General features: G+C 46.4%; 2 protein-coding genes across 4 annotated transcripts in view; one reads left to right on the forward strand and one right to left on the reverse strand.

The window, feature by feature from the left end:
- CEPT1 (choline/ethanolamine phosphotransferase 1) overlaps positions 1 to 25,239 on the reverse strand; it is a 79,727-nt gene that overhangs the window by 31,190 nt on the left and 23,298 nt on the right. The window contains exon 1 of one of the 3 annotated variants that reach the window (XM_074925302.1): positions 699 to 918. The exons of the other annotated variants lie outside the window; for them this stretch is intronic. The gene's annotated coding sequence lies outside the window, so the exon portion shown is untranslated. Of the gene's footprint in view, positions 1 to 698; positions 919 to 25,239 lie in introns of those variants that run through there. 3 annotated transcript variants of the gene reach the window in all.
- Positions 53 to 15,540, forward strand: DRAM2 (DNA damage regulated autophagy modulator 2). Its single transcript, XM_074925309.1, is given in 9 exon segments — positions 53 to 100; positions 3,331 to 3,431; positions 5,850 to 6,007; positions 6,713 to 6,780; positions 7,370 to 7,509; positions 9,973 to 10,150; positions 13,441 to 13,523; positions 14,738 to 14,830; positions 15,195 to 15,540. Coding segments are annotated over 7 exon segments (801 nt in total). The 5' UTR covers positions 53 to 100; positions 3,331 to 3,431; positions 5,850 to 5,876; the 3' UTR covers positions 15,303 to 15,540.

Consider the following 25,239-nt stretch of genomic DNA (forward strand, 5'->3'; position numbering starts at 1 on the left):
GTGGTGGGCGGTGGCAGTGGCGCGCGCCGGGGGCGGGGCAAGGGCGGAGAGGGGCGGGGCGGCGCGAGGCCGCCGCGGGGACGGCGCGGGAGCGGCTGAGGTAAAGGGGGGGCTGGGATGGGGACACTCGCCGAGCGCGGCCTCCCCGGTTCTCCCCTCACCCCCCCGTCACCCTCCCGGCGTCCCGGGGACTCCTCGGTGTCATCCCTGGGCTCCTCCTTCCTGACCCCCCTCAGCCCCGACCGCCCTCACCGCTGTCTCTCGCCGCGCATAGCGACGCGCCGGCCGCCCTGGAGCCCCCAACGCCCCTAGAGACCCCCAGTTACCTCAGGTGTGCCCCGTCCCTCCCTTAGCAAATCCCCCGCCACCCTGTGACCCTCCATCGCTCTCCGTCCTGCCCCAACGGCCCTCGACCACCCCCCCCCCATCGCTTCCAGTGACCCTCGCAGCCCTGGGGACCCCATGGAGCCCCTCTGTCCTTTCACCTCCCGGCCCTCTGGCCTCCCCTTTCCCCCCCCATCTCCCTTCCTGCCCAGTACTCTCCCAAACCTTCCCTGCAAACCCTTTTCCCTCTCACCACCCAGAGCTGCCCTCCGCACACCCGACACCTCCAGTCCCTCTCCGTGACCTTGTGACAGCTTCGATTCCCCAGGCGTAACGTGGGAAACTGTCTCCCGTGCTCTGCTTCGAGTACTCACGTAGTTTAAGCTGCTTTTCTCTGGTTAGACAGGTTGGACTGACAGGTAGCACGCGTTCATTCTGGACGCTGAGCTCCTCAGTCAGCTGTAGCGACAGGCCAATATCGTGGCATGCCAGGTTTCTAAAACAGGCATTGGTACATCCTTATGTCACGGTACCCTGTGCCTGGCTCTGTTTGGCTTGGCGCTCTGCCATTCTGTTGCTTCCCCAACTGGGTAACAGAGGCTTAGCGAGGGCATGAAGATCCTCGCCTCAACTCTCTGGAAGCTGACCCCCATATCCAAAAGATTTCATAGCAACTTTTTTTGGTGTCTGTACTGAGAAAACACTCAAAATGAGTCATCTCTCGTTACCCTGCAGTGGGAACAACAAAGGTGACACATTTCCTACTTTCTTACTTCTAGTCCTTTGAGGATTAGCAACCTTTGACTGCTGTTATCAGTTTGACCCTGTCAATAAGTTGCGCAAATGAACGTGTTTCTGACTCATCCACATCCAGCCTTTGTGTTTACTTAGGAAAATTGCTTTGTCTCTTTCTTCCTTCAACACTTTGTGTCTGCTGGAGTATTTTGCTAGAGAGAAAAAGGAGTATCCCTTAGGCTTTATCTCTGCCTGCCTTGCTGAGAGAGCAGGGAAAGGGCAGTTGATAATCATGGTATCTGATTAATTTAGAAATTTCCCTTTTCCCCATGTACTTCGACCATCTTTTCAGCATTATCACTCTACATAAACTTTCTGCTGTTAACGGTCTTGGCCACCTTTTATTTTCGTTTGTAGTTTCTATTCCGCATGTTCAAGCATGTGCAGAATGCTGCTGCACACTTCCTGAATTGAAAGAAAAACCTCAGAGATGATTAAAATCTTTGCTTTTGAAACGCTTCCTTGACAATTGATGATAATTAGCTAATGTCTATTGCAGAAGAGATCTGTGATACTCAATCTGGGGCTTTAAAATCCCCTTAGGACACAAAAGTGCCTACAGATCAGGATAAATGTTTAAGAAAAGCATAGTTATGTTGAAAAGAGAGGCTAACCATTAACCTTACATAATCAGTTGGCAAAGGACCTTGTGGAAACACAAGGAGGTTGAGTGTGTTTTCTTTCTCACTGCTGAAAACAATAGGACAGGATGAGGTGTTAATTTATTTCAGGACCTTCCAGCTGGCAATTGCAAGGCAATTCCATCCTGCCTCCCAGTGATTTGAGCTGCCTGGTTCCGCTCCTGCGTACAGATAGATCCCTGTGGGTTGGCAGTGACACGGTGGATCTGCAGCAGTGCGAAGTTCAAACGGCCTTGAGCAGACGGTGCCATAAATGTGCACAAGACTTTGCACCGGGTAAAGCCTGTGGTTGGTATCTACAGTCTGCCCATGTAAGAGCATGAAAAAAGTCTTGCTTTCACTGAAAAAAATTAAACAGGGAAGGGAGATGATAAGGATTCAGGAAAGATCTTGACAGGGCTAAGAGAATTTAGTGGGGAACAATTTACAAACCAGTTTTAAGTGTAAGGAGAATTTGTCAGGGGTTTGTGTCTGTGATAGTAAGAGCTGCAGTTTTCTGACAGAGCCCAAACCAGCTCTAATCCCTGTGCCGTTGGGATGTACCAGCCTGCAGTTATATTCACAGTAAGAAATTGTGCCTCACCAGAGCTCTCAGGTTACAGTGGAAGCTGCCACACTGCTCTTCATGCCTGACCACATAAAAACGACCCTAATTTGTGTCCAGGCCTTAGCTCTGGCCTAAGTGACAGCACAGGTTGCATATGCCCAAGCTTGACTGACTGAGGGCTTCTCTGCAGCAGGGCTTGCTCAGGGCTTGCTCATTTATTATGTACTAAGAGAAATATGCAGAGAGGGAATTGGGAATAGCTGTTCGGCTTTACTAAGCTTGCCTTAGTCCAGGTAAATCAATCTGCACAGGCACACAAATACTCCCAACAGGTGGAGAATCTGCGTTGCCTGAGCCTCACCCGCACATAGCTTCAGCCCCACTGCATCCTCGTGGCAGTGGTACCCCAGAAGTGCATCTCAGCAGCACCCAAACACTGCAGACGTCTGTGCAAGCTTATGAATATCACCAGCTGACAGGAATGCAGCACAGTATCCCCTCTCTGACCCCTTCTCCAGTGGGCGAAAATGGCAGCTGCTCATGTGAAGACGGAGTTGTGGAGTGTCTGGTTAAATTCAGGTATCCTGCCACGTATTCAGGGTATCAGCAGCATCACACTGGGATGCCCATCCACAGTGGAACGGGAAGACTCTGTTCTGTCCTCTTCCTTAGGTGGAAGCTGTGATCCTAGGCACTGGCTTTAATTGCATTAAAACAGTTGCATTCATTGTTTTTCTTGAAAGCTTCTCACTTCAAGTTAAATCTTTATGTAGACAAGTCTGATACATCAAAAAATCTTAAACACCTGTTTTTTCTGCATTTCTATCATCCCACTATACACAAGCTTCACTCCTTAAACCACTTGGAACACAGGAAAAACATATTGTGTCAGGCCAACAGTCCATCTAATCCAATGTCTAGTCAGCAGCAGTGACTAATAGAAGTGCTAAGGAGAATAAATACTGTAGAGTAAGAGGTATAGAAGTACCTCACATCTTGATTATTTTCCTTTATATGTCAAAGATTTCGGAAAAAAAAAAAATGAAGGAAATGTGGAACTTCACCAGAAAGATGACTTTGGATTCCCCTTGAGGTGACATTTCTTTTGATGCCCTTGTTCTCAGGTATGTGGCGTATTGTTTTGGTGTTTTGTTTTCAGGCAAAAACCTATTAGCTCAAAAATAAAGCTAAGGCACTATTAACATTTAAATGCTAAAGGAAAAGTAAAATCTAAGCATCAGACTGCCTGAAGTTTGGAATGACACGCCCAAGCATGTAACATCTGTAACAGAGAATGCCATGCAAATTAGAGATTTCTCTTTCAAACTCCCAATTTACTCATACAAGAGACAGGATTGTGAAGTTACATTCATTACTGGGTTTAGTCTTAAAATTGTCAAGTTTACAGTCTTAAAATGAAAGCCAACATTAGAAGGTAAATGTTATACTTAGCTTAAAAATGAAAGCTGAAGGGTAAGAAAGCAAGCAACTTGAATTCTGTCACTCTATTCACCACATCCCCTGCTAGACACCTTTATCTGCTAACATCCTCCCTACAAGCAGCTGTACCTTTATGAGAATGCAACTGTAGATTCTTTTCAAGGATTATCAGTTAGAGCTGGTTTTGATTACCTCCCAGGAGCATGCCAGAGCTCATTTGTTCTTGCCTGAACCACTAATATTCTAGGCTTAAAAGCAGCACAAACACAAGTCACCAGTTTCTGGCAAATGAACAATTCTCACTATGTGTTGTTATGCATTGTGTGATGCATCTGTCCACCTGCCTGTCAGCCTGGCTTTCCACAAGCTCTCCTAGGCATGCGTGCTGGCCTGGTCAGCCATAAGATACAGCCCAGGTCTGCCTGGGACCAAATACCTGCCGTGTGCAGTAAGTCCATGTCAGAAGAGTGCTGAGCTCTCTTAAGTGAGATGCAAAGGAGTTGATCAGCTCTGATCTGTTACAAGATTCACCCACTTTTGTTTCAACTTCTTTTTTCCTCCCGTGAAACTTTCTAGTCTTAGTGCCTCCTATCCCTTTCTTCCTTTCCTCTTTCTCCTTTCTTTCCGTCTCTCAATGCCTACCCCCTAAACCTCTCAGTGCTGCACTCCTTCCTATTTTGTCTGAACATTATTTTGCTTTTCTCACGTACTGTTTGATCTTTGCCTGGATGCCCTTGGATCTGTACTCGTATTAGTTGCTCTTCACCTTTGTCCTATTTCATATTCCATTTACAGTCCCCAGTTTCAACTATGCTAAAACACTTTCTGTACTCTTCTCACCAGTGTAAATGTAAAGGAATACCAACAGTAAAATGGCATAAAATGCAGGGGTGAGTATAACCTAGAGAAGAGAAGGCTCAGGTGGGATCTCAGCTCCCTGCCTGGAGGGAGGGTGCAAAGAGGAGGGAGCCGGGCTCTTTTCAGCGGTGCCCAGTGCCAGGCCCAGAGGCCATGGGCACAAACTGCAACATGTGAGGTTCTGTGGGAACATCAGGAAACAATTTTTCACTGTGAGGATGACTGGGCACTGGCACAGGTTGCCCAGAGAACTTGTAGTGTCTCCATACTTGGGAGATACTCAAAAGCTATCCTGCACAACGGGCTCTGGGCGGCCCTGCTTGAGCAGGGGGTTGGACAGGACCTTCAGAGGTCCCTTCCCACCTCAGCCATGCTGGGACTCAACTCTCTTTAACACTGTATTTGAGACTGGTAGAAAATCACTTCCTTCTAGCAGCAAGAGTAGAGAGGAGCCACAGTTCTTTCTGTGTAAGGTCACCAGGGTGACGCAGCTGCACATTATTGCTCTTGGAGAACTGGAGGCAGAGACACAGATCTGCTGTCAGGCTGGGACTTACGGAACTGCGTAGCGTGAGTACAGAGTTACCACTTCAGTCCATTGTAAACGGACCTTTTCCATGGTAGCTGCTCTACTGCCACCAGCAATAAGTAGCCCTTGAGTTTGAAGGCTGTGGCAGTCAGCTCTTGCTCATAGATATCATGAGCTTATTTAAATGATGCTTATAAAATGTTGAGTCACACAACTTGACAGGTAGTAAATGAGTGCAGATATTAAAGTAATTTTAGGTCATTTCCCCCATGCTGATGCCCAGCTGATTGTTAATGGACATTAGAGACTCCACAACAGCCACTATCACTTAAACTGTCACTACTGGGACACATTCTCTGTCAGCCTCACTAATTCTAACATGGTGTTATGACACAAGGATAAGAAGAAAATAGAATCAGTTATTCACAATGACCCACTTGACCTTATTCTGGCAGCAACAAATGTGGAGACATGTAATAAAGTGACGCTAGTGGTTTCTTTTCTCATGATTTTCTAATAATGTCCAGATGAACATTTTCAGATGTTATTTCTGCTTATTTATGATTGCTTCTGTGCTGTGAAGTTGAATGTTCACTTTGGGTTTGCAGGACAGGACTGAGAGCAATATCAAATTGCTGTACTCGAAGCAGCTTGCCTCAGGAAAAGCAAAACCTCTGTGAAATCTTAGCAAACCTTTGTGTTTGATTCCCCACAGTGTTCAGCGTTAGAAGTCAGCCCTGAAATGTGGTGGTTTCAGCAAGGCCTCTCTTGTTTGCCTGTGGCTTTGGTTGTTTGGTCAGCTGCATCTTTCGTGTTTTCATACATTACTGCTATCACCTTACACCACGTCGACCCTTTGGTGCCCTACATCAGGTCAGTAACGCTCACACACTTCCCCTGTTAACCGAATTGGCTTCTCACTCCTCTGAATTGTTCCCCAACTCCAAACTTTAAACAGCATTTCTCACCTAACAGCTCCAGTTCTAAACTTACTAACTACTTATAGTTACTGGTGTGTAACTCTATTTAAAGCTACCTACTTTTGTGTAAAAGTCTAACCTTTAGGCTGTGACTCTGTGAACGCATCCTTAAAATGATGATGAAAGCAAAACTGGGGGTGCCTCTCCAACCCTCTGTTGAGAGTAAAGTGTCTTGCTGTTACCCGCTTTGGTTGCACCAGTAGATCTGTACTATAATCTATATTCCCAACTGCATTGCATCAAGGCTGTCCATATGATCTTAGTTTTGGTCTTTCAGTTTTCCAGCTGCTTCATTTTTCCAGTTTTAATACTCTTCATTCACCTCTTGTGGAATCCAGATCAATATGAAAGGAATAGTTATACCAAGTATGTTCATTCCCTGTTGTAAGGATAGCGTGTCTTTCCCATGCTTATTTCCACAGCTCTGGAAACTAGCACAGTATAGTTTGAGTAATGAAAAAAATCAGTGAAAAATATCTGGGAGGGTTTTTTCACAAACCTGCTTCTTATGGTTCCTTTGTAGACTGAAATAAGTAAAGTTGTGTTGCAAGTATTTTTAGTACAGAGAGATACATATCACCCCGTTTATCTCTTCCAGTGATACGGGGACAATACCTCCTGAAAGATGCTTATTTGGGATCATGTTAAATATTTCAGCTTTCTTGGGTGAGTATAGAAATCTGTCCTTGGTGAACTGCAGGCAGTTCTGGAATGCACACAGTTTTAAACAATTTAATTTCCTTATTCAGTTCATTAGACAGCTCGTAATTCTCAGTAAAAAACTAAATTCTAAGCAATCAATCTTAATTATCTTAAGCAATTCAGAGGAAAGTGCATGGCAATGATGTTACCCACAAAGCTAGCATGACAATTGCAGATTCCAGGAAGCCAAAAATGTGTTTAAAAATCCCAGTAGGCTCGTAAGAGAAACAGAAATGCAAATTCAAGGCATTCACCTTGTGCAGCGATTATGGAGAGGAGGGGAAAACCAACCTAGTATGTCTTTCAAATGAAAGAAATCAGAAAAATCTAGTAAATCTAGGAAAAAAATCAGAAAAATCTAGTAGGTTGACTTGTTTACCATTATATTATTTAGTTTTGAGTTCCAGATTCTCAGCTTTCCTGTTTCAGTGTACCATAACAGAGTTTTTGTATTTTAAATACTTGCCTCTCTCATTCAGCATCTTCCCAGTTAAAAAAGGACAGTGAGCTCATCAGCTGAAAATCTCACTGCATTTGGGTTCTTCATTAACAGGTATGGCTACCATGTATGTCCGTTATAAACAAGTTTATGCTTTGAATCCAGAAAGATCCAAGATCATCAAGCTTAATAAGATTGGCCTGACACTAGGACTGATGAGCTGTTTTGGACTTTGCATTATTGCAAATTTCTAGGTTTGTGCTTTGTTTGCAATGTCCTGAAGCTGTCCAGATTCGTGTGTTTGTTTGTTTACTGAGATATTTGATAAAATGGGGCCTTTACTGAAAGCAAAACGTTTTAGGGCAAACCTGATTTTTGTGAAATTCCCTACAGAAAACCATTAACAAGCTAAGTTTCAGTTTAGAATTTCTTACTCATTTCCTACTTGCTTTATCCACTGGGATTTGTGAGAAGCCATTCATGAAATTCCAAAACATTAAGAAACCCATAAGTTTTGTAGAAAGCAAACTCATCTTGGATCTCCTTGTAGGACATTTGAAAGCTCTAGCTCCAGATCAAAAGACCACAACTGTATTGTATTTTGACTCAGGAAAATCAGGTATCAAATAGTAAAAACTTGTTACAACTAGAAGTAAAGCCAACGAAAACACCCAACCCCACAAGAAGTCCAGCTCTGAAAAATCTGCTCTCTTAGGGACGTTTTCCTTCAGACCCACACAATTCTTAAGAATACTGCAGTGTTAATGAGCTTTTGAATTTCTCCATCCCAGTATCTCTGGGTTTTTTCACCCCCAATACTTCCTACCCCCTCCAAAAAAAAAAAAAAAAAAAAGTTATATTTTCACATCTCACACCATCAGCAGCGCCACATTCTGCCTCGTTGGCTGTTACATGCGAGACAGTTGTACAATTGCCAGCCTCATATTAATTCCCCGCTGGGTTTGGGGGGATCTGTAATGATGCCTTTAGCCACTAGAGGCTGCAGTGTCACCTTGGTCTCCTGATGGATTAGGGCCAGGGAAAAGCGAAGAGGAAAAGCTCCTGGAAGGTTCCACCGTTATCCCTTCTCCCCTAGCACAGCTCTCCAAGTGCTTCAGCAGCCCCTGTCCTAGAAACCTCAGCACACTCATGGTGGGGTTGGTTATTCTGGAGGCCTCAATCTATTTAGTTTTCTCTCGAGCCCTGGCTCTACCCAGAGGTCAGAGCCTCCCCTACCACACCCACCATGCAAAAGCCTCCAGCCTGTGTTCAACCCCATGATTTCCCTCCACCACTGGAGAGGGGATGTCTAATTTCTGTAGATTTCAAGATAATCAAAATATAGAAGATGCATGTTAATTTGTTAAATAATTTGTGTAACATTTAATCTAGAGCAAGACAAAAATTGAAAGTGAGGTACCTACATATCCAAGTGATGGTGAGGACTAGTTGAGGGCCACCCCAGAGACAAAAGGCATGAAAACCCTCTAGAATCCACTAGTTACTGAAGACAACTGAAGTGTGAAAATATACAGAGATGAACAAAGGGGATATGGGAACAGCCATCACACAGAGAGCTCCAGAGAGCTCTCGCTGCTGGAGTCAAAGCAGCAGCACAGGGTTCATCCTCCTGGGAGGTTTAATTCATGCTGTTCAGGCAGTGCTGTTGCTTTATTCTATTTCCTCTCACAAGGGGAATAGATTTCTCTCTGATGACCCCTCATCACTGAACAGCACATGATTTCAGAGCACACACCTTTGCAGCTTGGTTATTCACTATTTAAATATAAATTCCCACTTTTGTGGATGCAGCACTTCAAATTCATTTGTGTGCATGGAGATTGCGAGGGAAGGGTGACGGCAATTGCTGATCTTACAAGTTACTCAGTAAAATACACAGACAGTCTCATGCTTTAGGGCATGAAAGATCACCTGCACGATTGCCAGGCCTTGCATTGCACAACTGGCAAGATAACGCTTCTAGTTTCTGTCTTTGGGCACTGGGGGGAGAGGACTGAACACAATGTGATATTTCAGGGCATAAATTTTAAGTTAGGTTATTTTTCTTGGAATAACTCATAGTTTTAATGTTTTTTACTGCTTGGCAAGTCATTCTCCTGTAGTGTTTTTTAAGTTAAGAGGTATTACTGCTTCATTCAACCTCGTTCCCTCTGAAGTATTCAAATATACTAATTTGACAAACAAGGCTTATTCAGACTAGAGTAATTCAGAGAAGCGCTAAATCTCTTTATTTTTAATCCCATTTTGGGTACTAGAACTGTGTTGTTTATCCTATATTGCATTAACTTTCAGAGATAAACAGATTCCTGGGATAGAAATGCTGAGCCTGTTGTCACTCTCATTACTTGCCCAACTGCAGGGACTCTGTCATCCAGTTTCTGTATTAATGTCCATTATGGCTAATCAGAATGGCTCTTATAAATTCCTGTAGTTAAGATATAGCTGTGACCTGTAACTTAGCCACAAGACCTTAACAAAAGCAGCAACACAGAGGGCTGGCAGGTGCTGGCTGCCAGATGATTCTGGATGAGGTTTCCAAGAAAAATCTCCTAAGTACTAGCACGTTCCAGAATTGCTTAGCTTGGGATGTGAGAACGCAGCGGAGTGTGTGGAGTGCCAGAGATTTACAGAAGAAAATTGTTCTCCACGTTTAAAACGAAACGAAGTTCTGTACAAGCAGTGCTTTCTTTCCCCAGAAATGTATTCTGTACTACATACACGTGCTTGGAGCCTGCCTGACATTCGGAGTAGGGGCCATTTATATGCTGGTTCAGACCGTCCTATCGTACCTGATGCAGCCAGAAGTCCACAGCAAAGACATCTTTTGGATCCGTCTGACCGTGTTGCTCTGGTGTTGTTCAAGCATTGTGAGCAGTATCCTTTTGCTGTGCAGTGTCACCATAAAACAGAGCAGCCTTCACAAATGACAGGATTTGCATCTACGTTAATTTAACCCACCAGTGTGAAAGGCTGTGCTGCAGGAGGCCTGTTGTCTTTACACCTACAGCTTGTATCCTGCTATCTGTTTGTACTCTGTATTGCAACCTGGGAACTTCAGGAAGAAGGGAACCATCAGGTTAAACCGCTGGATAATAAGGTAAGAAAGAGGGATGGTTACCACCCGTTCTCCTCTCCTTTCCTTCTGCACACCAGCGACTGAAAATGGCAAAGTAAGAGTTTATCACAAAGAGGTGTGACTGTAGATTGTGAAAGATGGGGAGAAAGGCAAGTGAACTTCAGAGATAGGTGGTTTTAGGGGGTGGGTGGGGGAAGCCAGGTAAGAAATAAAAGTGTGTTCCCTGGTGACAGGAATGCTGCAGCAAATTTTATAGCTGGATACAACAAAAAGAAGCACAGAATGTAGCATAAGAGAACATAGTAACTAACCTAACGGTGAGCAGCAGTGCTGCACTGTGCCAGGTGGCTCCTAGAGCAGGTTTAAAGTGCCGGCATTTATCAGAGACACAATTCTGGACCATATTGCCAAGGTTGAGTCAAGAGAGACATTTGACCTCAGAAGACAAGACACTTCTGACCAGCATTTCCTGCAACCTTCCCTCGGCTCTGGAATCTATCAGCTCCCTTAACTTTGAATTCTGAGTGCTGGAAGCAGCTGTGGGCTTTACAGAAATACTGGCAAACCCATCGAGAAAGAGAGGCCTTTTCCCCTCTCCAGAGTCACTTAACAATCAGGAAACAACCACAACGGTTCCTCTGCTCACCCTAATGGACCTAAATATTGCATTTGGAAAACTATGATTCAGTTTTGTGTCAAAGAGGACCACAACACTAAAGCTTTCGAATTTACATCCCAAAAGACCAGAGTGCAAAAATCGTTGTTTAAATGCTGTCCCTCCTGCAGCTGAATCAAGGCCACCAGTTTAATCCCCACCAATTCCACTTATTTCCAGGCTCGCAGCCAAAACCAATACTAAACCATACACCCTATTTCCCAGTGACGGAGCATCTCGCTGAGCTCCCATTCCTGCTACTGCAAGATTATATAGTCTGAACCAGTCAGACGAGAAGCGATGGTCGGGGCACAGGCTGATTATCTGTGAAGAAGGACCCTTACCTGCTGAGGAGGAAGCATCTGCAAGACTTTGAGAATTGCTGTCCCTACCAGAAATTTTTGGTGCTATCAAAGAACAAGATTTTCAGCTTTGAACAGTTAGGAGCCAAATACAATTGGGGAAGACTAAAATGGAACAATATGATCTGCTGCAAGTTAAGAGCCTTCTGCAGATGCCAAAAAACCACAAACCCCAAGTCTGTAGAGGTTTTTGAACCACTGTGGTCTAACCAAAATTAGAGGGAAGTAAAGCTGTAGAAATAATTATATATACATACATATGTATGGAAGGGGAAGAAAAGGGCAATTGTTGGAGTATTTTCTGAATTAACAGCTCATAATGTAATAAGGGAAAGTAACAAGGAGAAGTCTGTGCCTGTGAGTGAAATGGTTGTAACTGGTACTGGAGGACAGAAGGAAATAGCATTTTGTATCAGCAACAGTGTGGCCAGCAGGACTAGGCAAGTGATTGTCCCCCTGTACTCGGCACTGTGAGGCTGCATCGTAAATACTGTGTTTGGTTTTGGGCCCCTCACTTGTAGTGCAAAGACACTGAGGTGCTGGAGCGTGTCCAAGAAGGGCCACGAAGCTGGAGAAGGGTCTGGAGAACAAGTTCTATGAGGAGCAGCTGAGGGAGCTGCAGTTCTTTAGGTCTGGAGAGAAGGAGGCTCAGGGGAGACTTACTGCTCTCTACAACTACCTGAAAGGAGGTTGCAGTGGGGTGGGGGTCAGTCTCTTCTCTCAAGTAACAAGCGATAGGACAAGAGGAAACAGCCTCAAGTTGCACCAGGGAAGGTTTAGATTGGATATTAGGAAAAATGTCTTCACCAAAAGGGTTGTCAAGCACTGGAACAGGCTGCCCGGGGAAGTGGTGGATTCACCGTCCCTGGAGGGGTTACAGCATGTGTCAATGTGGTACTTAGGGACATGGGTTAGCAGTGGACTCGATAATCTTAGAGGTCTTTTCCAACCTCGGTGATTCTCTGAGGCTATAAAAATGCTCCTGATCCTCTGCTGGAATGAAACAGCAGAATAGCCAACACAGAAAGAGCAAAGCAGATAATTACCCGCTCTGTAATGAGGGGAGGATGGGAGCTGGTTATTTTCGCACCACAATGATTAAATTCTTTCCATTGCAGTAGTAACTCAGGCAGGTAACTAACAGCTACTAAAGCTGTACATTTTAATTAGCAGAGAATTGGGTATCTTGCATTCAGATTGGTAACCGGAGCTCCCTGGACCACTCACATCAATTTTGCAATAAGCTTTGGAAGTCTGGTTTTTCAAAGACATGTTTGTGCCAGTAAGTTCAGCCTTCTTCACCACCAGAATGAATCTTTCACGTCAGGAGGCTCTTGATGTTTAATCTCATTAAGGATTGAAGAAGTTAATATCTTAATCCTATGAAAATCAGATCTCCTGTAACTTAATGCTCCCAGTTTCATTACAGAAGCAGTAGCAGTGATGTAGTATATCCTCCCTCTGTACGATGTGGAAAGTGACATCTCAATCACTCTAGAAAGCACCCAGGTCCCTGATCAAATGAATCGTTGTCATGGGGGGTTTTTCCTTGGCTGCTGTACCAAAGCAGTTATCAAACCTTGAGTGAACTAAGAGGAAGACAGAAAAGCAAATAACCCTCTCTGCTGCAAATGATACAGTATTCCAACCTGTAACCCACATACCAAGAATTCAAGGTGGTTGAGAAGTTGAAAAGCAGTCAGAGAAAGAGGTCTAGACACTGTTAGCCTGGACAATACCACTAAAAAAATTCAAAATGCTGAGTAAGTATTCACATTTGATCAGAGTTTAACTAAGGACACTGTTTGATCAAGGGGGTATAACAAGATGCAGCATACAGAGAACAAAGCTAATCGATTTAGATTAGAATTAACCTTTTCATGTGACAATAACTAGTCAGTTGGAATGCTGTGACCGTGTCACCATTACTGCTCATTATGCTGAGGAGACCTCATGGAAAACATGCAGAGAGCTCCTTACAGCCTCAGCTTGACACAATCCTGAGCTGAGTCTGAAATTTCCAAGTCGCTCATTCTTGGTCTTGAATTTTCCTTAAGATATTTCTTTACAGTGTTTGTCTCCTCAGTTGTCTTATACAGTGGCCTGTACGGAACAAATCTGGTGCAGAAGTTGCACTGGGACCCTCAGGAGAAGGTAAGTGATTGAGTGGAGAAAATAAACAGAGAACAAAACCCAGCTATGTTATTTGCAGTGACCAGTGTGTCTGGGCACTTGCTGCAGTTGTGTGCATGTAGTTGGGACAGGGAAGGACAAGTGAGCTTTACCAGTTGAGCCAGGATGCAGCTACTCACTGAAGTTACTGCTCTGGAAAACAGTGACAGCTTCAAGCATTATTTTAAATTAATCTCACTCATGGGCAGTAACTGAACTGTCCTAAGGAGCTGTCAAACCACCAGCCCGTCTGGTCTGTGCTGGTCGGCGATTCCTGTCACTGTTACACTGTTAAATGGCTTTACTGCAACAGGGGAGGGTCAGACTGGGCATGAGGGAAAAAATGTTTCCCAGACAGAGTGGTCAGAGAGTGGAACAGGCTGCCCAGGGAGGGGGGAGTCCCCATCCCTGGGGGGGTTTCAGGGCCGTTGGGATGAGCTGTGGGGGGATGTGGGGTAGGGGAGAACTTTGTAGAGTCGGGCTGAGGGTTGGACTTGTTGATCCCGAGGGGCTTTTCCAGCCTGAATGATTCTGGGATTCTGCGATACACCATAACACTAAATAAGGAATCTCAGGTGCCAGGTGGTTGTGGCGAAGCCGAGCTCCTGCCTGCGGCCAGGTGGGTGTCGGGGGGGTCAGCAGGAGAAACAGGCCAGAGGATCCAAGCGGCAGAGCTGCTGTTGAAGCTGCAAGTCTGGGCAGTGAGAGGGCCCAAGGGGGACAGAGAAAGGGCAGGTGGGTCTTCCCAGCTCTGCCGGTCTCCCTGCCCTTCCTCATCCTCTCCAGGCACTGCTGGAGGCGTGACGCCTACGGGAGGCTGGTTGGAGAGCTTCTCCTTAAAGCACAAGCAGCCTCTCAGAAGTCTGGTCACATCCAAAGGAGGGCCTGGAACCTTTTGTCAAGAGGTTTTGCGGTCAGTCATGCCAAGCTCTTGAGTGAGCCGTCAGGTTTTACAGGTGGATATTAAATTCCCAGCGGGACCACGCAGTTGTGCGGAGCCGGTGTTTTCCTGGTCATTCTCCCTCCTCTGCCGAGCTCAGCGCTTCATTCTTAGAGACTCCAGATACGCTGAGGGATGTTTTTCTCCAGGGGGAACGGCTGTGGCTGCGGGATGTCATGTGTGCAAGCTTTGTGCCATTGCAGGTTCCGGAGGAGCTTTTCACACTGATATTTTTTCCCCTCTCACTGTTACACAGGGCTACTCAGCTCACCTCATCAGTACCGTCTCAGAGTGGTCGTTGGCATTCTCCTTCCTCAGCTTCTTCCTCACCTATATCCGCGACTTTCAGGTAAGATGAAGTTAACATTAAGCGCTCTGCTTCTCCAACTCTGAACAGCCTGATGTGGTGCAGGATGGGCTTCTGTTACCAGCCAGCAAGGCTGGAAGACCCGTAGCATCGAGCAGCCTCTCTCCCTCAGAGGGATCTACCCCAGCAGCATTAACACCCACGGCCCAGCGTCAGACTCGCTTTAAGCAGCATCACTTGTGAGATCTGTCAGTCCCGGGGCTGCGAGTCAGCCCAGGAGAACAGCTTGGGAGTCACTTCTGGAGCCGATCTGCCTTTGGGTGTTTCATCTGACTACTGAAATTGCTCATGCTGAGCCAGTGACGAGCCTGCTAACTTGAATTTTCTTCCCTTTTTCCTAATACAGAAAATTTCCCTGCGTGCAGTCGTCAGCTTGCACGGACAAACCCTTTATAACGCCCCGCAGAGCTTTGTGACTGATGAGCAGACACTGCTGGTAGCGGGGAGCATCTAGTGAAGGTGAAGAGAACATGTTCTCAACATAACTCAGGAACTTAATAGCAATAACAGTTGACGTTTCTAAATGTTTATTTTATATAAAAAAATTTATGAAGTGATTGTATTGTACTTGACATAAAGGGCTTTGCTATTAACCCACACAGCAATGCAAATGTTATCAGTATTGTAAACAAGCCTGTAACATTTCTACACATGCCGATCTCACGGAAGAATTAAATGAAGGTTGTTCCAGAGTTGTCTCCTCATCGCTTCCACCACACCCCGTTTCACTCCCTCGTTCCCTTGCCTTCCTCACGCCAGGTCCTTTTGGCTGCTCAGAGCCCTCAGCCCAGAGCCCGGCTCCACCTCAGCGCCCACACCTGGGGCTGCCCCGGGACCCTGTGCTGGGGTGGAAGGACCCCAAAGCCAACCCACAGGGAAAATGCTCAAAATATCTGACCGCCTGCCTTCCTTTCTTTCTTCCTGCCTGCCTGCCTTCCCACCTTCCTGCCTTCTTCCCTCCCTCCCTCCCTCCCTCTTCCTGGGGCAGTTGTTTGAGCTGATGGATGGGTTCATCTGAGTCCCTCTCAGAGTGTCCCTCCTGCACCAGTCTGGGGCCAGGCAGCCCAGGCAGCCCATGTCCTGCTTCCTCATGGGGAAGCACCAACTCAAAGGAGCACCGAGCAGGACACAAGTCCTTGTAGCCTTGATGTTCCTCGTGCTCCCTTGATGTCCCTCGTGCTCCCCCAAGGCAGTCTCCCACCCAGGAACCAGCTGCTCATTCCTCTTGATGCTGCCAAACGCTGCCACAGGCTGTTGCCAGCCCTTAACCCGACCTTGCAGCTCCTCCGGGCACTCCAGAGCCTGAACCCCACGAGAATCTCAGTGCAAGACACCCCAGATGTGCTCCGGGGGGTTTATATTGAGCATTTCCATAGGGACCACCTCCCACACCCAACAGCCATGTCCAGACCCACCCAGAAGCCTTGAAAACACACATTTGCTTTCGTTCTACCAAAGGACAGCCAAGTAAAGGGCTATTTGATTCCACACAGACCTACAGAATACATTACTGGCAGCTGCCTTTGAGCCCTGTTGAGCAGGAAGAGCTCGGTTTCCTTCCTCAATAATTGCTCAAGTCTACAGCTACGTAAGCTCTAGCATGTGTTTCCTCCCCCACCAAAACAGCTCATTCTGGCATCTTCGCTCCCCTGGAGGGGCAGGTAAAGGACCAGCAGAGGAATTTAAGCTGGAGACCTCCTGGAAATCCCAGTTTTAACCTTTCTCCCAGATTACAACAGGATGTCTCCATCGCAGTTGTGCTTTATTTGCACTTGCAGTCTGGTTCAGCCCAAACTTCAGACAATTCACATGGTGAAAACAAGCTTTGGAGCCAAAACCCTGCAAGCTACAGAAGCCAGTGGACAAGAAGATACAATTTTAGATGCCAACGAATCCCAAAGGATCAGGGGTCTCCTTGAGAGTTGCACACTCAGCTACACGCTCTCTAATGAGGCAATACACAAACCCCAGTTTCTGCTTAACTGCTACGACCTAGAAAACCTGATGTTTCAGCCAGCAGAAACCACTGTTCTATGCCTCACTCAAGTCTCATTAGGCAAATCTAAGTCTCATTAGGCTTAACCAGAAAATTGTCATGCCAGTGACATACTACCTCGAGTTTTCAGAGCCCTGATCCCTGCTGGAAGGAGGGAGGGAGCCTTTTTCCTGGTAAAAAAAAAAAAAAAAAAAAAAAAGGGGAGAAACAAAAATCCCACTCATTCATTCATGCAGCTTCTCGGGAAGACTCTAGTAGGACCCCATCTGCTCACAAGGCTTTTTTCTCCCTCCTGTTGGTGCTCAGCGTCACCTTCCCTTCTCCTCTCTCCCCCACGGACCACAGAGAGGTTGTTCCTGACAACAGCATCGACAGGCTGCCCCTAGGAGCAATTCCCGCCCCAGAAAGCCCCAAATTTCTCTGTAATACCACCACTGTGATGAGCCAGCTGAGACCGACCAACACGGGGGCAATCAGGAGTCCAAGCTCTACCTGAGACAGCACATTCCCAAGTTTGCAGTTAAAAACCCACAGCCCCCCCCCTCAACCACCTTAATGCTCCCCCACCAGCCCAGCACCACTTGTTGGGTTTCTTGCTCATCTGCAGTGCCACAGAAGTTCAACCTCAGAGCATCAAATTCCTCTGTTTAATGACCTCCTCAGCACTAGGAAAACCTTCTTCCTCCTCTCTCACCCTTTTCCAAAAGGACAGGGGTGAGCAGCACCCAGGAACAACTCCCAATACATGCTCCAGAGATACGCACCCTCATTGCCTCACTGCCTCATTCTCCTCCTCCCCTCCAGTGATAGAATCACAGAATCATATTGGTTGGAAAAGCCCTTGAAGCTCCTCCAGTGCCACCATGACCCTCACCCTGACCGTTCCCAACTCCCCCAGATCCCTCAGCGCTGGCTCAGCCCGACTCTTCAACCCCTCCAGGGATCCCGGGGACTCCCCCCCTGCCCTGGGCAGCCCATTCCAACGCCCAACAGCCCCTTCTGCACAGAAATCCTTCCTCAGAGCCAGCCTGACCCTGCCCTGGGCAGCTTGAGGCCATTCCCTCGGGGCCTGGCGCTGGCTCCTTGGCTCCAGAGACTCATCCCCCCTCTCTGCCCCCTCCTGGCAGGGAGTTGCAGAGGGCCAGGAGGTCTCCCCTCAGCCTCCTCTTCTCCAGACTGAACCCCCCCAGTTCCCCCAGCCGCTCCCCAGCAGACCTGTGCTCCAGACCCTGCCCCAGCTCCGTTGCCCTTCTCTGGCCACGCTCGAGTCATTCAATGGCCTTTTTGGGGTGAGGGGCCCAAAACTGAACCCACTCAGCAAGGGGCGGCCTCACCAGTGCCCAGCACAGGGCTCAGATCCCTTCCCTGTCCCTGCTGGCCACACCAGTGCTGACACAAGCCAGGATGCCATTGGCCTTCTTGCCCACCTGGGCACACTGCTGGCTCATTATCAGTCCCCCCCAGTCCCTCTCTGACTGGCAGCTCTCCAGCCACTCCTCCCCAGGCCTGTAGCCCTGCTGGGGGTTGTTGTGGCCCAAGGGCAGCCCCCGGCATTTGCCCTCAGTGAAACTCCCCCAGTTGGCCTCAGCCCATGGCTCCAGCCTGGCCAGGTCTCTCTGCAGAGCCTCCCCACCCTCGAGCAGATCAACAAACACTCCCACCCAACTGGGTGTCATCTGCAAACTGACCGAGGGTGCACTCGATCCCCTCCTCTAGATCATCAATAAAGACGTTAACAGGATTGACCACAAAACCCAGCCCTGGGGGACACCACTCGTGACCGGCCGCCAACTGGATTTAACTCCGTTCACCTGATACAGAGAAATGATTACTTGTTTTGAGATTTATCTACTTATAGAAAACTGCTTAGCAACTTACTTATTTATAGCAAGTTATAGTATTTTTAAAAATATTGCTAAGAATCGTGCTTGCCCAGACTGTTCTGTGGAATTTTACGAAGGACTGCTGTGTTCATTAAAACAAAGCAGTTCACTGTGAAAATCTACCAAGGACTACAATGTTCAGCAAAATATCGTACTTATGTCCTTGAGTAACAGGTGGCTCTAACTAGTTGGAATTTTGCTAATGAGTAAAGATAGCCATATACAAATGGTAGAAGTTCTATTGGTTCTCTTAGAATAGACAGAAAGTAAAAACACTCTTGTTATTCAAGAAATTGGCCAAGGGAATCTGTGCGTGCTCTGGGGAAAAGACAAAGTGAGAAAGACTACGAGCCTTCCTCCCAAAGACCCCCAAAGACGACCACCAGGAGGCAATGCGCAGGTGCAAAGATGACATAAACTGCTGGCATCAGCCTTTCTAACTAACCCAGCCCTACTCATGCATATGTATGTTTGGGTTATGTAATCCAATGAATATGGAAATCCACACTCTGTAAGTTTTTGGTAAAATGTGTGGTGGGAGTGCAAGCTTTGAGGAGAAATCCCCTTGCACCCCGGCACCAGAATAAACATACCTGCTTTATAACTCTGTTCGAGTTGTAGAGTCTTTTTTTCCGTGAACCACACCCCAACCCTCTGAGCCCGGCCATCCAGACAGTTTTTTACCCACCAAGACAGAAAATTGCTACTGAGGGGACTACGCAGTCCCCTGAGGGCTGGGCCAGGTCCCACCACTCCTACTGAGGACATTTGATGGCCAGTCCTCCGGCAGGAAGTTGAGCACAATCAGAATGTGCTGGCTAAAGAAAGTCTGAAGACTCAAGCAGTCAACCCAAGGATCTGCTTCCCTCACTGCTACAGGACTTACCGGCCCCCAAGGACATTAATATCACAGAATCATCTAGTTTGGAAAAACCCTTGAAGATCCCCCAGTCCAACCATGAACCTCACACTGCCTATTCTCAACTCCACCAGATCCCTCAGCACTATGTCAACCCAAAATATATCTTAACTGCCCTGACCAGCCTCACCTGGGACCTCCTCCCATGGCCCAGGAGCTCCATTTGAGCCCAGGCTTGAGCACCCAGTCCTGGCCTGAGCTGTGTTGATGTGCCTTCAGTTCTGCCTCAGGCTTTATTTTGTGGATGGACTTCAGACACAGATAGTAGGTAACTTTCCTTCAAGCTGGTGCCCTCCATGGATCTCAGATGTGCAGTCAGTCCTGTCTCCAGTCCCATCTCCTGCTGCTCCTGACTGAACATCTTAGATGGACCAGAACCTCATTCATCACGTCACCTTGCCTGGGGCTGTCCATGGACCCCATTATCACCACCCTGCTCTGTCCACCTGGCCCAGGTCCCTGGGTGGTGAGGGCCCTGCCCATGCCCAGCTGACCCCCAGCTCATCCTTCCTTGGGGAGCAGCCCCACTCCTGCTGATCCCTGACAAAGTGAGATGATGTTTCAGTCAACTCCCTCTGAGTTCATCAGCATTTGCTCCTTAAGAAGTGCCTGCACTCATACTTCTTGTCCTTGTCAGTTCCTGGGAACTTGTTCTTCCTCTACTCCTGGCTGACTGCAGTAAACTTACAGGTTTGGTCTAGAGAAATTGCCACCTAAATGGCACCGGTGTCTTCTTGTGAGACCACAACCGAAAACAGGGCTGACTTTCTCACCTGTGTGGTGTGCAAGGGGGCCCGACAGCGTTACTCCTGAAATGACCCCCACACCTCGCTGCAAGGACAAGGATGGAGGCATCTGTCAGCAGCTGAAAGCTGGAGATGAAGCACCCCAAAGAGTCACAGCCCTCTTGCTAAGATGGACAGCAATGCTAGCACAAGAAATCTATCAAAAATGGAGAAAAACCTGCTAAACCACCAACATCCAGCAGCCACTCAAGTTGCTGGTGAGTCCTCACCCTACCCCCTGGATAGTTTAGGTTTGTCAGATTGAGTTAAACTGAAACACCACTTATCAGGTGTGAGAGGCAGAGTACAAAATATCATGGATTTCCACCCAAAGCCAAATGGGAGGCTTGCCCGCTGGGGGAGGGAGGGGGCAGCTTTAGTGAGAGATAAGAATGTGGAAGAAAGATGAGGTAAAGATGCAAAGAAAAAAGCCAACAGAAAACATGGCAAAGACTGAGCATTTTCTTCAGGGAAGCATGAGAAGATGGGGCAGGAGCTAGATAAGGGACTCATAGCGTTAAGGAAGGAAACTGGTCCAGCTGACTCATCCTTTATGCATTGAATAAAGGTCTTTATGTGTCAGGGCTTTTTAATTATTATTTAAAGAAAAATTATTAGCGAGTCCATCATCAATTTAAAAAAATTTAAAAAAAAAGAGAGAATTAAAATGATTAGCCTAAAAGGCAAAGTGTATGCAAGTCACTGGAGACTGTTTAGAGAGCAAGTATGTGCCACCTACTCCAAAAAGGCCTGGGGGGCGGGGAGGGAGGGAGGGGGACAGCCAGCATGGCTGAACTAGGTTAAGGCAGCCATAGGAAATACGAGCCTTGGATAAACTGAATTTGCATTCAAATGAGCAGGTGACATAAGGGACAACCATGTTTTCAAACATCAGGGGGAAGTCTGCCAGAAGGTTTCTGAGATCAAGGTACAGAATGTCCTCAGAGGACAGTCTATCAGGAAAAAAATTAAGATACTCTTATCCATGACTACCACAGAAGAGCCCAGAAAGGTTCCCGTCCTTTCATCACAGGGAACTGACAGATCTGTCTGAAACTGAGATGTTGGTAAGAAGTCTCAGATCAAACTGATGAACAGTAATGAGTTAACGAATGAATGGGATTATACTCTCATGTTCAAGCATCAACCCTAAAGGAATAAAAGATGAAACAGCAGAAATAAGTTCTCACTGAGAACTGCTTTAGTGCTAGAGGACAGGAGAGTGGCAAATACACCACCAACTTTTTGAAGCGTTCCCAGGGATGTCGATGGACCCGTAAGAGCAGCACTTTCTTGTACATACCAATAAAAAAGGTAGAAATTATAATAAAAATAGAATGATGGAACAGCAATGCTAGACCGTGTAGGAAAACTAAGAGCTGGGGATGAGTCTCTGGAGCCAAGGCCCCAGCGCCAGGCCCCGAGGGAATGGCCTCAAGCTGCCCAGGGCAGGGTCAGGCTGGCTCTGAGGAAGGATTTCTGTGCAGAAGGGGCTGTTGGGCGTTGGAATGGGCTGCCCAGGGCAGGGGGGAGTCCCCGGGATCCCTGGGGGGGTTGAAGAGTCGGGCTGAGCCAGCGCTGAGGGATCTGGGGGAGTTGGGAACGGTCAGGGGGAGGGTCATGGTCGGGCTGAAGGAGCTTCAGGGGCTTTTCCAACCAAGATGGTTCTGTGATTTTATGAAACCCTTGTGACATTGCAGCAACAATGTGGTATATTTCAACGGAGATCTTACTGGAGATCTTACTGTTTTCAGCTAAACCCCCTCTCACTCTCACCACCACAGGCAGTACCAAGGGTGTCCACCTGGCCTGGCCAGTCACTGGGTGCCAAGACATTTGTATCCAGGCAACTTGTCCAGCATTGCTTGCTGTGAGATAGAGGATGTCACCAGCTTCCAAATCCTCCTCCCATCTCCAGGGTGGTTCTGATTTTGGCAATTACTTATTGACTTTGTAAGTACCTTTTCATGCCATTTAGGAGCTGACAGATTGGGTTTTTTGTCTGTCCATCCTTCCCCACTTGTGTGAACCAACGGGATTATCCTTTCCCTTCTTATCTGGGTGTGACTCCTGCCCTATCTTTCCACCACTTAAAGGCCTGATTTTCACTTTAATCTGTTGCCTTTTTTTAGACTGACATTAGCTTCCTGAGCTGGAGCTCCTCAGTAGCTACAAATAGATGTGCTGGGATCTAGATGACCTGCTAATCTCAGTGCCATCACCCCGCTATTCTCACAGCCCTCCTGCTGCTTGTTTCTTCTGCTGCTCCCATGGCTGTTCATTCTCTCTCCAGACCGGTCTCCTCAGTTCTATCCCAATTCTCTACAACCAAAGAAAAGTCTCTGCAGGTTCAGTGAAAGGTTTTCACAAGACCTGCCTCACAAATCCAGTAGCATTTACAAAAGGAACCGGTGTCCCTGTAAACAGGGATCTATGGTCAATCATCTACCTGGATTTCCTTCATCATAGTTTCAGGGAAACCAGGCTGCTACAGCAAAGGGGACTGTCCTCAGCAGTGTAAATAAATAGCTGGTTAAAAGAGAAGAAAGGAAGGCTGACTCAACAGTTGGTTTCTCGATGAAAGGAAGAAGTCCTAGATACTCCTGCTGGAGCCTGTACTCTTCAATATTCACAAATTATTTAGAGGAGCATGTGAAGAGGAAGATTGTCACTGAAACCCGGGATAAAAATAACTTATCGACACCAATGTGATGCAGATAAGCAGACACTTCTTTATTGACGGCCGGACGTGTAGGGGAGTGCTCTCACCAACAACACGTGCCAGGCACCAGAATCACACACCTTATATAGAACTTACTCATACATAGTCATTAAGTCTTCATACATAAGCATATAACTTCCAATAAATCATTAACATATTCTCCTCCTACTTCCGATTCTGCGCAGTAGAGGTTAGAAATGTCTAGAAATGGCTCTGGGGTGTAATGTGAGTAGGTGGTCCATGCGTCAGTGCTCGCGATCTCCCCCTGCTGGAATTACCTTCTGCTTAAGGACACGGTTTTCTTGGCAGGTACCTGCAAGCTGTTACGGTCACTGCCCTCAGTTCCCATTAATCCTGGACCTTGACAACTACTTGCATTCTTCTAGTCCTATGTATGTATTATAAATCAGGTTACAAATCACCTCGTGTTTTGTTACCTAGGTTCTAGCCGTTCCTACTAAACAACTATGACCAATCCCTTCAGCCTTGGTACGGGGCTGTACAGGGGATTTTAGAGTAGCAGTCAGTTGCTAGATTCAAAATACAATAAATGTAAAATGATTTTTACTAAAATATCCCTTAATTCTATACTTACATTAAAATCAAACACAATTTAATTTCAGTTGATAATAAAATCAGTAACAAGATGTCAAAGTTTGCCATTTGCATAGCTCTCACAAAAACTGAAAAATGCTTCAGAAAAATGCTTCTCATCACACCAAATAACTGAGCAATAAAACAAATTATGAGATTCAGTGCAGATAAATGAAAAGCCTTATGTTTCCATACACAATAATGAGCTCTGAATGAGCTGAGCTGTTATGTTCAAAGACATCAGCAAATTTAATAGATCAGTCCACAGAAACATCAGCTAAAGAGCCACGGAATATAAGAATTTATTAGGGAAGTATAGAGAGCAAACCAAAAAACATCAAAACGCCACTGTAACTCCATGATGCAATGACATCAGGATAGCAGTTCTGGTTCATCCATCTGAAAAAGATTTTAGTGGAACTGGAAAGCTTATGGAAAAGGGTAACAAAAATGGTCAAAAGTTTGGGACAGTTCCTGTTCAGAGGACACCTACACAGAATTTCTGTCTATGAAAAGAAAGACTGAAGATGAAAAAAGTCTACAAAATAATTTTTTGCTTACACATAGTGACTTGAAGCCTGGCTACATTCACATCAAAAAGTTAACATGAAAATATAACAGGCAAAGAAAAAAACCAATCAAGATGTAATAAACTATTGTAACTAATTTGCTAAGTTAAGCAAGGTGGGTACAGTAATAAACTATTGTAACTAATTTGTTAGGTTGGGCAGGGCGGGTACGATACACTTGAATGATCTGTAAATGTTAAACAATAAAAATGTCAAGTGTGCCATTCGGATTGGAACACTGTAACCCTGTCTCAGAAACCCCACCTAGAGCTGACATGTAACTGCTGTTTGAAGAAAAGCCCGCCAAAAAGATGAGATCATGAGGCTTTTAAAAGATCCAATAGGAGAAAAGCGCGCCAGGAGACCAAGGCTTCGAGACTTTCGAAAGACCCAATAGGAGGAGGACACGCACCCAAGCAACTCAAATGACCCAATGGAAAAGAGCAGGACAACTATCTGACGGGAGGAGATTGGTTAAAGACGATGGCACAAGAGTATAAAAACCGCTGCTTTTTGGAACTCGGCGTGTGTGTGGCAGAGCTGCGGCTCCCCACGCACCTGGCGCTGCTTTGCCTATTGCTTCCCACCCTAAATTGATTGAATCCAAATAAACTATATATATATATATATATATATTTATATATAAATTGGCTTTGTCTGATTATAACAATTTGGTGACCCTGGTGTGATCTCAGTGTGCTTTCCTGGACTGTGGCTTCTCGAGGGGCGCCCCCCAGATTGTGGCTCAAAAGTAGCAGTCTGGGTCAGTCTCCAGAGATCAACGGACAAAAGAGAAGCAATAGTCAAAGGAATTGGAGCTCCAAAGGAAAGACTGCAGTATAAAATACCCGTAATTCTGGTGCACAAAGACCCGAACGAAGACGACGGAGTTGTGAGTATAAGGGATACCGTTCAGTTGGGTG

This window comes from Athene noctua, chromosome 23 (assembly GCF_965140245.1).
Source record: "Athene noctua chromosome 23, bAthNoc1.hap1.1, whole genome shotgun sequence".
NCBI classification, from domain to species: Eukaryota; Metazoa; Chordata; class Aves; order Strigiformes; family Strigidae; genus Athene; species Athene noctua.